This window comes from Vitis riparia, chromosome 18 (assembly GCF_004353265.1).
Source record: "Vitis riparia cultivar Riparia Gloire de Montpellier isolate 1030 chromosome 18, EGFV_Vit.rip_1.0, whole genome shotgun sequence".
Classification (NCBI taxonomy): Eukaryota; Viridiplantae; Streptophyta; class Magnoliopsida; order Vitales; family Vitaceae; genus Vitis; species Vitis riparia.
Genome location: NC_048448.1, coordinates 3,728,220 through 3,742,648, shown reverse-complemented (window position 1 = coordinate 3,742,648; position 14,429 = coordinate 3,728,220). Strand labels below are relative to the sequence as shown.

At 34.7% G+C, this 14,429-nt stretch overlaps 1 protein-coding gene across 1 annotated transcript; it reads right to left on the bottom strand.

Moving 5' to 3' along the window:
- Positions 1 to 357: 357 nt before the first annotated feature.
- Positions 358 to 14,120, bottom strand: LOC117907137 (histone acetyltransferase of the MYST family 2). The gene is made up of 9 exons (XM_034820533.1): positions 13,817 to 14,120; positions 12,772 to 12,860; positions 12,473 to 12,532; positions 10,492 to 10,701; positions 8,107 to 8,175; positions 7,814 to 7,975; positions 2,791 to 2,884; positions 1,366 to 1,508; positions 358 to 775 (listed from the first exon to the last, which is right to left on the bottom strand). The coding sequence occupies exons 1-9, from the start codon at positions 14,103 to 14,105 to the stop codon at positions 572 to 574; spliced, it is 1,320 nt and encodes a 439-aa protein (XP_034676424.1). The 5' UTR covers positions 14,106 to 14,120; the 3' UTR covers positions 358 to 571.
- Positions 14,121 to 14,429: the final 309 nt, after the last annotated feature.

Here is a 14,429-nt window from a genome sequence, read left to right as displayed (position 1 = left end):
TATTTTTTTCAAAGACATTCACAACGTTACGCGAAAATCATGAAGTTCCACCATGGGGTGCCTAAGCCTAACCATTCGAGTATGATGAGATGAGAGAGTCTTTTATTTAGATGCTTCCATCCTTTCATCATCCCCGTCCCACAGGAATGCAATCATTTCATTCTTTGTCTTAAATGGCAAGCCAACGAAGAGATTCGAAGAAATTAGACATAAGTGGATTCTGATGGAAGGCACGTTGGTTCCAGCTACGTAAAAATTGAATTTCCATTTTCACCTCCCATCATGCGGAATTGGTTTCAAGCCTCTGACGTTACTGGTAGGATGTGGGACAAATTCAAAAGTGGTAGTAAGAGTGAATTGAGAAGATTCAAAAATCAGAAGTTGCTTGCATCTCTTTTTATGAGAAATATGTGGTTTGCTTTCCTTGATTCATATAATCACAAATGACAGAACGGTTAGACTAAAAACTTAGCACTAGGAAGCCATATCTTCTCCAGGTTCCATTACCTAATAATACACTACATTTATACAAGCAGAGTCACACATGAATTTACACAGCCTGAGGCCTGTCTCAACCTTGTTCTTTGTAAGGAGTCCAGATCAATTTGCTGACATCAACCTCTAAACCACCCCGGCCAGCAGCTTTCAGATGCCGATCTAAGACCTTGGGATCAGCACAGATGACATGCTGGCCTTTCCGGTACTGAATCAATTCTAGGCTTTGAAGAGTAGTCAATATATCCTCTGCCTTAATGGCTGTCATGTCACTGAGCTCCTGCAGAAAACAGGTAGTTAGAAGAAAAGGCTTAGCATAATAGATCTAATGGGGAAAACAACCAGGTGATAAGAAATTCCTCCTGAATAATTTTTAAGCTAAAGAGAATGAATATGATGGCTTTTGGAGTTTGGGCATATCCCATCAAAATATCATTCCATCTTATTTTACATAGCACATCTGAAAGAAGTCAACATGTGTTTTTCTTAGCATTTTTAAGCATCTCTTTCATTGCATATATAGCTCCTGATGTCATGAAATGATGCCACATCAATTTTCATTATTATATTATGATCAGGATGGTCTTTTGCCTATCTAATGCTACAAAAAATAAAAGACATGATAACTTAAATGGGTTGTCCAAATATACTCTACATATATAAGAAGTTCTAAGATCATAACCACCTAGGCTTCAAACCCAATGATACAACTTTCTGTCATATGGGGTGGGCAAGGATGTGAATATGGGACATGAAAAGACTAGGCTTTTAGAGTTCCATATGACAAAAGAACATGGAAAAATAATAATAATAATAATTTGTTCTTGGAGAACTCGACTGTTGGAGTAGAACTAGAGCTTGTGTTCATACCTTGATAGAAATATTGCCCTTGTGTTTTTTCAAGATGTCTAGAAGGACGCGGGTCCAGTATCCCCGATAGCTCAACAGCCCTAAGTCAGAAAGGGGTCTTTCAGGTGTACCGACTTTGCCTTCTTTCTTGGAAAGTTCATATGCTGCTCCAAGTTAAAAATCACATATTAAATAATTTCTTTAAAAAACCTTAAAGATTAATCACAAAGACTAAAGATACTTATATGCAATGCAGACAAAACCATTAAAATGCACTACGATATTCCTATCTGATGGATAATGAAGCAAGGATATAGTATCGCAGTAGGGATATTATACTAAGTGGGCTCATTTAACATTTTGTTCCCCTTGTACCTAAGCGTCATAAGAAGAAAGATGGCAAATATCATGGGATACGGTCTATATCAGAAGAAGCAGCTAAAAACTCCATCATGTCTTGTTTGGCAATGCATAAAACTCTTTCTCAAGCAACAAGATATGAAGCTATACCAGAAAATTAGTCCATGTTGGTGATATGAGCTATGGACCACACACAGATGGTTGGATTCTCTAGAGAGGTTATGAAGTTTATGGTGTTGGGTTTTCTTTTCCTTTAATTGGAAAAAATTGAAATATATTAATAGCAATGGAGAGAGAACAGTATACCAGTTACACCCATATAAAAAGGAAAGGTACAAGGCATTAAGGCATTATAAAAAATATACTAGGTTCTTCTCATACCATCAATGAAATTGAAAAGGAAAGATCTCTCTACACTAAACTTGACTGTCCAAATGCACAATCATCATAAATCAGCTGGGTCCACTACTAAGAAACAACTGATCTTGGAAGGACCCAAGCAACATCAAACAAAAAATTCAAAGACCAAAGGTCTTGGGCCACCAGAAAATGCATCCAAAATGGCTAATAGCTTTCTCAGCCTTCCTAGGCACACAATACAAATCCATAAGAGCTCAGCCTCTCCTCAGAAGCTGGTTGGTGCTTTACAGGTGGGCAACAGTGTTCATGACCATTTTGATGGTCGACAGCAATATGAAGCATATGGATGCTCAACCACAAGTGGGCACCAAATAACTCACATGTACACCAGGTTTAACCAGTTGGGGCAGTTACAAGAGTCCAACATCACCCCAAAAGTTTATGAAAAGAACTAATGCATTATGACTTATTGTCCTAGGAACTACTGTAGAGTTATTAATTTATTTTTTCACATGCTGGATCATCTTCACCTACTTACAGGTTTATAACCCCTTTAAAATTGAAGGATACTGGCTGAATGGTACAGAATTACCCATTTAATCATTAAAGGGCGATCATTATTCTTTTTTTGTAAGTTGAATGGAGAATTCATAACTATTCTAATTATATTCCGATCAAAACAAAGAAAATAGAAGAAAAAGGTAAATTAAATAGCAGAAAGCTTACAGAATGCAATTAGGAATTTCCCGTAACCTTTCCTTTGATATGGAGGAAGGGTGAGAATGCAGGCTAAATTATAGGATTCCTCTGAATGCTTTTCCTGTATCATCCAACAAAAACATAGTTAAGAACACAGAGTTCCAGATCTTCTTGAAAATATAAAAAATTCTAAACTGCTATAGAATTTCATAAATTGTACAAAGAGGTTTCAATGTAACAAAATTTATTCCACACTGCTTTAATTTCTGAACAAACTTTAAGCTGATACTACGATGAAACATGTGCAGATTCAAAGAGTTCTTTAAGCTACTTAAATTCGTGGATTACATACAGAGAGAAGATAAATGATGCTGCATATATAATCTAAGGGGAGGATGGAGGTATTACCAAAACTTCTAGGTAGGTTTTTAACATTTGTCCTAAAATGTCAATAAATTACAAGGGCAAAACATGACCATGCTGCATAAACTACAGGACCATCAATCAGGATGTCTGCATAATTTCCATAGAAACAGTGAATATTAATTAGTCTAACACAATAAACCTTGATCTCTGAAAGCTTCTTTTAAGCCTTTCAGGGTTGTAAATGATTGGAAAAGGAAAAATAGTTTTACGAGTAGATTACACTAATGAACAATAATCAAGCTATTTAGTATGACTATAATCAATGATTGTGAATCCACGAATTCCTAAAATTTGCATTTCAGCAAAGCAACAATGTAACAGTCTAAAAGTCATGTTCATCCCTCCTAAGGAATATTATGGAACACAAGTTTAACTTTCTGCTTGTCAGCTAAGAGTAAAAAATGGAACTCACCCATTTGGACACAATGGATTATAATTTGTACTTGTGCATATCTATGCATCTATGATGGACACTGAATGAAAGGGCACTTGCTGCATTTTTTAAAATTTCCTTCCTTTCTTTTATGGATTAATACAACATATATATTAGAAATGCAAGGAGATAGAACCCCTAGTGCACAGAGTGCAAATGGGAAAAACTTGGGAAAAGCAAAGGGAAACACAGAGAAGAAAAGAAGAAATTCTTTATTCAGCTCAAGTCTTGGGCCCACTAGCACAAGATTCTAAAGGCTCAAAAACCAATTTAATTAGTTTAACAGTTAACCAACACTAAACCCACATTCTTATGTTTAATTTAAGTAAAAAGATTATTTTGCCTTTGGGACCAAAATACTTAAATTCTATGGGAAAAAAATTCAATGAGTTCTGTATAAATAAAGGTGTTGTGAGATACTACACAGTCATGCATGCTTCATGTCATAATGGTATTTCAGAAACATGTGCAATGAACATTTATATGCTTCCAAATGTTGGATTGTTGAAGGAATTTCGGGAAACATAAGACGAAATGCATTACCCACATTCTTCTCCATTGCGCCAAGGCAAGGACTCTTTGGGTGATGTTTCAAAAAGGCATTTATATGCTTCAAAAGGGCATCTCTCACTGAAGAGTGCATTACCCACTCTATTCCAAAAAGGCATAAAACTACCACCATAAAATGACAACTTTTGAGCAATGACAGAGGATGTGATCAACTATTTCCTCTTTTCCTTTGCATAGATAACATCTATTCAATATCCTCTATCCCCTCCTTTTGAGCTGATCCAATGTCAATATCCCAGCCCACATAGCTTCCCATGTGAAAAAGCCCACCTTGATGGTACCCAAGAATTCCAAATGATACTATAAGGAAACATCTTTATTCTTCTACATGATAAATAGGAATAAAGAGACTTAACTAACCACATTATCTTTAATATCCCTATTAATAGTTTGCACATGAAACCTCCTTAAAAAGGCATCCACCCTTTCTAACTCCCAATCATGAATCTATCTTGTAAATCTAGGGTTACAACAAACTCCTTCCCCATTTTGTTTTCACATCTTAGCTACCCATGCGTCTTTGGCAATGAATATTGTGAATAACTCCGGAAAAACCTTCCTTAAGGTGTCACTACTGCATATCCTTCCAAAATTTCACCTTTCTCCCATTGCCCACCTTGGAGCTAGTTCTACTATTAAAGACCTCTCACCCGCTCTTGATTGCCTTCCACACACCCACCTTGTACCCTCCCTCAATCCTTTAAAGCACCGTTGTCCCTTTTCCTCTTCATACTTCCTAGAAATGACCTATTTCCAAGGGGATTCTCTTTCAATCGAGAATCTCCAACACCATTTTCCAAGAAGAGCCTTATTAAGAGTAGGCATATTTCTAATTCCCAAACCCTTTTTTTTTTTCGACGCCTCTTATCCATGCAAACCACAGATCAATTCACCATATGCAACTTTCTTCCCAAACCCCCCGCCCCCTAGCCCAAAGGGAAATTCTTTGGATCTTTTCCAGCCTTAAGTCCACCTTTCTCGAGATGACAACTTAAGATATGAAATAAATTGGAAAATTGGACAAAGTGTTTTTTTATCAGAGTTAGCCATCCTCCTTTCAATAGGTCTTGTCTCTTCCACATGGCAAATTGTTTCTAAAATCCTTCATCATGTCACAAACTCTAAGACAATCTGAAAGAGGCTCCTAACAGAAGGCACAGATGATAGGGAAACTTTTTTTTGGGTAAGTGTAACTGTATTAGAGAGAAAATAAGAAGCATACACGATGCAACATAAGGCATGGACAGCTGGTAGGGAGATTGTCCACCCTACATTCCAGTACCTTAGCTAGTTCCTCCACATTTGTGACTTCCTTGACTAGGATCAACTCATTTTGTCCAATTTGATATTTAAACCTGAGATTCCTTAAAACCACGTGAACATCAGCTCAAATGCTCAATATGCTCCTTCTCTGCATCCATAGAATAAGTGTGTTATCAACAAATAACAGATGAGGGGCCTCTGATCTAGTACCTCCCCCAACTGAGAACCTTCTATGAAGTCCCCTTCCATAGCCCTAATCAGGATGCAAGAAAGGTTCTCCAGGGCCATGATCATTCGACTTCAGCTTCAACTGTATGGAATCATACCCTCCCCTCACCAGTATCATGACTCTAAATGATTGAACTTCTAAAGACTACCATAATTGATCTTGCTTTAATTAAGCTTACCGACTACTTCATTAGTTCTCAAGTAGCATTAGAATGAATATTTCTATATCTTTATGTGATGCATTTGTATGTTATTGTATTTTTTTTTATAGGCAAAAAAATAGGTAATAATATGGTAAAAGAAAGGGCACACAAGATATACACAATGAGCACAATAATGCAAAATCACACAAGGAAGAACACAAAAAACAATTTTCCCTCTCTTAACAAAATCCTAACCAATCAACAAAACCAATCAAAGACATTAAGTCTACCTTTAAGTGCATCCCTACTCATGTTAAGATGTTACTCAAGAATAAACATTTCAATTTTGGATTCAATATGTCATCGTTTTTGAATGTCAGTTTTTTTTCCTTTGTGTGTGTGTGTTGGGGTGGGGTGGTGGTGGGGGTGTTTCCAAACCTTCTTTCATTTTCTTTTTACAAAAGATCCTTGCTAGCCTAAAAGACATTCTTTGACTGTGGAAGGAAGTATCCAAACCACTCCAAATCAAGAGAACAACAATTGTCAAAGGACCCCTTGATTTGACACAGTGAAGAAAACGTGATCAATTGATTCCCTTTCAACTTTACAAAGAAAATATCCATTCACCATATAACACCCTTTTCTTTGAAGTTGATCTATTATCAAAACTTTTACCAAACTGGCCTCCCAAGCAAAAAGAACTCACTTTTGGTGGTACCCAAGAATGCTTTATTTGAGAACTTATAAAGACTACTATAACAAGTCTTGCTTTAATTTCTTGACTACTCCATTAGTTCTCAAGTGTCACTAGAAGGCGTATTTCTACATCTTTATGTAGTGCATTTGTATGTCGGTGTATAACAGGTTATGCATTCATGCTCAAAGTTTTTAAAATTGTTCTTTAGGTGTGTGTTGAGGCGTAAGAAAAACGTTAGCCCCAAAATGCATATGCCTTAGGGGTCAAGGAGTGGCCAAGGCACGCCTCAAGGGCGCTTTCCACACTTTCGGGGTTGAGGCATAAGCCTCAACAGAATTGCCAATGTAGCCAAAAAAAAAAAATCAAACAGAAATAGCTCAAGAGAAGATAAGATAGTCCTCAATGTTTTGGTCTACTTTTGCTCTCATTGGGGTCACTACCTTTTTGTTTCTCGGGTTGCAGGCTTTCTGCCTTGTCTCTCTTGTTTCTCTGCCTCATCTCTATCATCTTCTCTCTCTATTTCTGCATGTCCCTCTTTTCTTTCCTTCTTATTTCCTTGTTTTGTCTTTTTTTTTTTCTTTGTGTGCGCGTTCCTTATTTGTGTGGAAAGTAAAACCAACATCACACCATCACTTGCCTTTTAATGCATCTAGATCATTATTTCCTATTTCCTGATTGAATTTCCATTTTTTTTCCTTTTTGAATGATTAAATTTGTTGGAAGGCAAATTTTTTCCTTTCCATTAAATCATTATCAGATTTATAAAGATATTATAGTAGAAATAGAAATACATGTTACTTCTTTAATTATTATTTTTTATATTCTCATTTTGTAGCATTTTTTTCCTACATGTCAATCATGTAATAAATAAAAATGATCACATACTTCAATTATTATTATTTTCAAATACAAAAAAATTTTATGAAATCCAATTATTATTATTTTTTCATTTATGTTCTGGAATTATTAATAAGGTTTATGTGACAAATGAATTTATTGAAATTTATCATTTATTTAATATAATTTTATATATTTTAAATTATTTTGAGTATTTATTAACAATGAAAATTAGAATCTTGAAAGGCTTACACCTCAACGCCTTGAGGTTTATGATTACAAATTCACCTTTAAAAACTTTGATGATGCTTAGGAACTGGTATATGCCAAGGAAACAAGTGTCAAATGATTTGTACATTTCCTCATAGCAGCTTTTTTTAGGTTCATATATTTGAAAAAGAAATGCAATAATGTTCTAAACAAAAATCATTGTTTTCTCCCAAATAAAATTACCTTAGAAAAATATCCGACCATGTGGCATCCACGATCATCACATTCACACAGCACATAAAATAGAAACAGGTCGACGTCATAATAGAGGGTCTTGTGATCAAGAAACAATTTTGCCAAATAACAGAGGTTCTGCCCATAAACCTTGTTCTTTTTGCCATCAACCTGTCAAAACAAGTTCTACTTTGAGAAAGTAGATTGACTACAAACCCACATCTGTGCAGATACAAAATAATTCCCCTTATAGAAAACAGAGTAATTCTGTATTAGAACAAAACAGACAAATGATAACACACCTCAAACATTGATAATGTGCCACTTCGGTATATCTCATCTCCAGGGGGATGCTTGAGATCACATTTCCTCTACATGCAACAAGAAAAGTTTAAAAATAGAAACAGAAATCAGCTCCATTGCGTCTTAAATATTTTCAAAGTATAAGGCAGAACAGAGATGACAAAACTATCCTAAGGAAAATAAATTGATTGCCCAGGAAATAAAATCCAGGCATCAAAAAATAATAACTCTCCCAATTTACCTATAATCATCATAAATGAAAATTTCACTTCTATATAATAACATTATCTAAAATCAGAAATGCTTTGAAAAACAAGTCCCAGCGACGTCCAGATAAAGTTAAGATGACATTCATTTTTTTGACAGCACCTAGGTGCATGAGGGGGATGGTCATTAACCAATACACTAGAAGGAAAAAATGTAATTTTATAATGAAATTAAATTCACCTAACATTGATCACAACTAAATTATGTAAACTGAATCAGCTCTTAAAGAATATAGCCAACTTATTGATTTCAGGCGGCAAGTACACATGCTAACATATATTTTTTTTTAATAGGTGAAGTGCACATGCATGGCATGTATCAATATGAGTACCAACCAATATGGCAAACTACTGAAACAGTTATGGAGTGAGTGAAAGAATAGAATTGGGGATTTACATGGCATCAGTTGATTTTGATTATGTTATAGAATTGGCAATAGGACTTGTCTCATGAACTGAAAGTAATGAAGACATAATGAACAAAAAGTTCATGAGAAGAATGAGGAATCCTCCCACAAATACAAAAAACTGATCTCCACCCCTATACAACGAGATTGATACAAAATGGGATAGATCCCAAAAGGATGTACAAAGATATCATCTTCTCAAACCTAGGCTAAGCGCCATAATGAAGACAATTTTTTTTTAATCAGAAACAAGTGATGTATTAATTAGGTATAAGGAGTTCATGAGAAAGATAAGGAAAGCACCCCACGAATATACAAACTAATCAAAACACAAAGAAACCTCCACTATACAAGGAGATTTATACAAAAAGATAGATCACAAAAGAATGTACACAGATTTCATATCCTCAAGCCTGGATAATGAAGACACTATGTGATTCTGCTTTCAAGAGAGATATCTTCCAACCACATAGGAAGTGATTTATCACTTTTGTTTGGCACATTGGATCAATCCACCAATTCTATGTTTAGGAAAAAAAAGCAGAGGAACTTTCAAAGCTAGGGGAGCTTTCAACTGCAGAAATCAACTTTTTTACCTCATTTGCAATCTGTAAATCTACAATGTTTTCAATGGATCAACTTGCATTTGTTTATTAGAATTTTAACCACATATTGTTAGATTGGTGAGTAGAGATTTCATTTACATGTTGAATTTGTTCCAGGATTTGTAATTTTTTAAAATTTCTAAAGACTAAATGAGAGAGATGTATGGTATGGCCTGAAAAATGATAATAATGTTAAATGAAAAACTGTTGACCAATGCCTAGTCTTTAATCTTTAATACACATTTCTATGAATTATACAATCATCTGAATGATCGTGCACTTTTAGTCTCTATAACTCACACATCTTGTTCTTTATTATGCATTATTGTACGTTGAAATAAGCTGTCTCAAACCGAGATAATGTATTGGACCTCATCTATCCAATGATCAATGTCAGGACCAAGACAACTAAGAGCCCACAACAAGCAAAATAATGTACCACCATATAAAGAAAACCTCTAATCAAACAAGAAAAGGCTGTGCCAAATTCTGCCAGCTCTGCTAGCCAGCTCAACATGAACACTTTAAAGACATGCACAGGCTGAGTTGATGAATCAAGAAATAACTTTGAATCAACTAATGAATTATAGGTAGTAATGTAAGCATCTAATCAGATCAAGAATATATCATTCCTTTTTTTTCCCTTTTTTTGCGATAGACAGATGAGGAAATATCAATAAAAGAAAGTCTACAAATATCGCAAGGCCAAACATAGAGGCATGGATTACTCAGTCCAAACAAGAATTTATTTATTTATTTTTTGGGATAGGCAAAATGAGATAATCTATTAAAGCGCTTGAAAACGGGTACAACAAAGCACACATGATGTACACAAATGGCACCAACAAGCGAGCAAAAGGAAGGGAGAAAACAAAAATACTCGGTCCAAACAAGATAAACAATGCTCAGCACAAATTTGACTCCAAACATTTGAAAAAAATAATAATAATGAAAAACACTGGTATGAAGTTGATTAAATTCGACCAAAAAAAGGAAACGGAATGGCTTAAAATGGTAATTCCATAAAGGGAAATATTAATTACCAGCATGCTACACTCATTATTTTAACAATGAAAAAGGAGAAAGGTGATTGAGGAAAAGCTCACCATATGCCTCTGAAGCTGTTCTTTCCGCTTCATGAAATTGAGGCAAAACTCACAGAAGTACAGCTTCAGAGAGTCATTGTATTCTGGTGGAAAGGGAGAGAAATACCATGTTTCGATTTCATATCTCCCAAGTTCTATAGTTGCTATATTTTTCACTTTTGTAAATTCTTCATGCTCACGCAAGCTGGCAGCATCAAGCTCTTCATGGCCCTATATATTTTAAAAAGAACATTATTAAAATAATTTTATAAAAAATTCAGAGTGGATTGAAATGAATTTGATGTCTTGCTATACACTTGTTAGCATTTAACTACTGATTCAATATTTTTCATTTCACACAAAAAACATACTTGTACATGTGTATACAAACACACACTCACACACACAGCTAGATTTAACATTAGTTGTTTGTAATAAGAACTAATTCCTATAGGTTCCAAATCTCCTGAAGCTTCATCTATGCATAATGCAGACTCTTTTAAAGTATAAAAAAATTTCAAGATTTACTTTCCCAGACTCAACAGTTGAGACTTTGCCCCAGTGAACAGTGCGAAAAAGGAGGGGTTATAAAGTATGAACAATCACGTGAGAATACTGTTCAGGAAACAATATTTTCCCCCACATTTTTTAGCGATCTCAGAATATAGCAACCTACTTAACCAATAGAATAGCAAGCAAGAATTCTTTCCATACTTTTAGGTAGATGGGGCCATTCTTCCATGTTATTGATAAAAATGGATATGCATCATTAAAAAGGTGGGTGCAAAGATGAAAATATCGATAGTTGGATTTTATGGATATATCAAGACATATTGAGAAATATCGGTGAAAATTTTGACAAAAAATATCGATACGAGACAACTATTAATGAAAACCCACAAAAATGCTTAAAAAACTTCAAGAAATGATAAAATAAAAAATAATATAGATATTCAAGTTGTTTTAAAAATTTTGTAATAATATACAAAATTTGAAAACACGCTAATATTAAAATTATAATATATTTAATTTGAATATATTGAAGGGTATAAAAAAATAATGATATGTATATAATTATTTTTTATTAAAAATATTCATAATTTTATTTATAAATTTATATTTGTTTTATATTTAATTATTAAAAAACAAAATAACACAATTAAAATTAATTTAATTAATTTGTAATATATTTATATATAGATGTACATTTAAATGCGCAGATTTTCCATCGAACGGCCTTCGGCCCATCCCATACTTAAGCACCAAGGTTCAATCCCTAGCCTTCTGGGTGAGCTTTGGAAAACTTTTTATGGGTATAAGATGAGCAATCTCACATCAGAAGTGCAAGAGAAAAACATGATGGATTTAATTGCCAACACCTACAGTAGCACCACAAGCAAATGCTGGGCAGGCCCATTAGCTAGGCGTGGAAGGCGTGGGCTCCAAGCCCATTTCACTGGGCATAAATGTTTTGAATGAAAGAAATGTTGATGTGGCAGCGAAATATCCACAAAAAATCAGGAAAATCAGTGAAATCAGGAATATCACCGATAAATCAGCAAAAAAGTGAAAACAAACGAAAAATTGGACCGGCAAGATTTCGATGCCACATTTTGTGTTGCACCCTTCCAACACGTGATATTTTGGCGATTTTTCACCAATATATCCCGACATTTCAAACATTGGGTAAGTGTGACCATAAGCTGAAACATCAAGCTCCACAGGGGTCAAAAACATAATACATTGGCATGCATAATGGAACTTGTAGTAATTCGGTTGAAATAGAGCACTGGCACATTGTTCTTTTGTGGGTGTCCCAATAGTCCAGATGTTTAACAAAAGGAAAATATAGCCCTAGATATTCAATGCATTTCTAATACCTTCATTTCTTTTCATTTTATTTCTATCTTAATCTTTCTTAACAAGGTTCAAATTATATTGGAGAAAAATAAATATAACAATCAAAGCAAGACAATTAACAACAGTGTTAACTTGTACACACCTCTACATGTGTCTCATCAATCTTACGCTTCTGATGGCGTGTCATTTTCAAGCTAGTTACCTGAAAAACACAAGTGCAATAAAATTCTTACAATCAATAAATTTGAATAATGCACAGAAGGAAAATATAAAAGGAAAATTAATCGAAGAGAGAATCTACTGAAAAAAAAAATGTATTTGACAATAAGGAGAGAGATGCAGCAAAAATATCACAGAAATAACTCTAGATTTGAACAACATATGCTCATGCATGTGTTTAGAGCTAGGGAGTGCATAGACATATTAACACATAAATATTACCTTGTCCTCCACCTTTTCATCAACAACAGCCTCTACGGATTCAAGATCAAGTTGTTCAAGCTTAACCCATTCATCAAGCCTCCTATTGACTGTGAAAGAGAGCAAACAACACAATGATTAAATAAGCATACAGTTTTAAATAGGGAGACCTAATCTTTTCTTTTTCTTTTTTTTCTCAAGAAATGGAAACAGTATAATTTGTACCACTTCTAGCAGTAGTCTGCTCAAATTATTTTGTAATCAATATAATAATACCACACATGACTGATAGATAAAATCAATTGGTCTAAAGAATATGATGGCAATGGGGCACCAAGCTTTTGTGGTTGATACAAGAAATTATATGTAGAGAGAATATATACATTTCTAAATTAGCCAAACTGACCAATAAGTCATCAAAGGGTTTCTGTGAATAATAGAATGGTAAGCATTACTCATTTGGAAGTGTCCCATGGTCATATAATGTCTTCAAAGATGTACTTTACTTCACTAATTAGCCCAATAAATAGAAAAATGAACTAAGAAGATGTAAAAACTTATTCAATCATTACACAAACTGTAATAACCAAAACCCTGGAAATCCTCAAAGGGGGGATGTAAAGTCAATTGTGCTAATACAGGCATACAGAATACGTCTTCCAAAATATGCCTAAATGGGCTTGGAACGGGCTACTTGAAAGATGAGAGTTTAATGCTGCAGCCTTATAGAACACTATTTGAATATCATAACAAAAGCACACTTCTATTCATATTAACACTCAAAATCGCCACTTCAGCCGCTCCAAAATTTAAAAATTTGGTAATAATTAAAAATGCACCACCTGACCAAACCCTAGCCCAAAACCCCCGAATAGTCAAAACCCAAAACCTAAACCCTACCCCCTGCTTCGTTTCCACGAAAACTAACAAAAATAAAAGGGGAAAAAAAACCCGTTACGTGTCTTCTTGACCTAATATTCTGCATAGAAACACCAAATGTAAACCCTAACCCTAAACATCAAAATTGAACTCAAAAAATAGGTGAGGAATAGATAAACGATCTTACATTCCGTGTAATGAACATAATACTCGTAATCATTGACACCGCCGATATGCATTTTCCGGCGTTCAATGACCTTGACGGGATGATATTTTCCGTCCCTCCAACGGCACATGACGCGAGTGCCCACCTCCAGAGGAAGCATACCGAACCTCCTCTTCCTGGATGAGTCAGCCTCTAGTGTCTTTTCCATTGTCATTATGATGGAATCAGGTACAGGCGGAGGTGGTCCATCGGCGGCGACAGTTGCGTCCGAGCCGTTCTGTGTAAACGTCGGTGCGTCTATCGAACCCATTTGATCCTACTTCCCGAAACGAATGTCCCTGAGTCGATAGTTATAATCTGCCTACGATTTCCCTAAAATACCCCTCTGTTTTTTCATCATCTACAAATTAGTAAATTACTTCATGATTCATAGAAGCATTTTAAAACTATTTTTTTCCACGTCATCATGGATTTTTTAATTTTATTTGGCAAATATTTGTTTACAAAAGTAAATTAAAATGAGAGCGGTCTTGCAAGATAATAAAAATAAATTAAATAATCATTTTTTTTTCAACCAATTTTTTTCATTCAATATCCACCATATTTCAAAATTTAATTTTTATAAAATAATTAA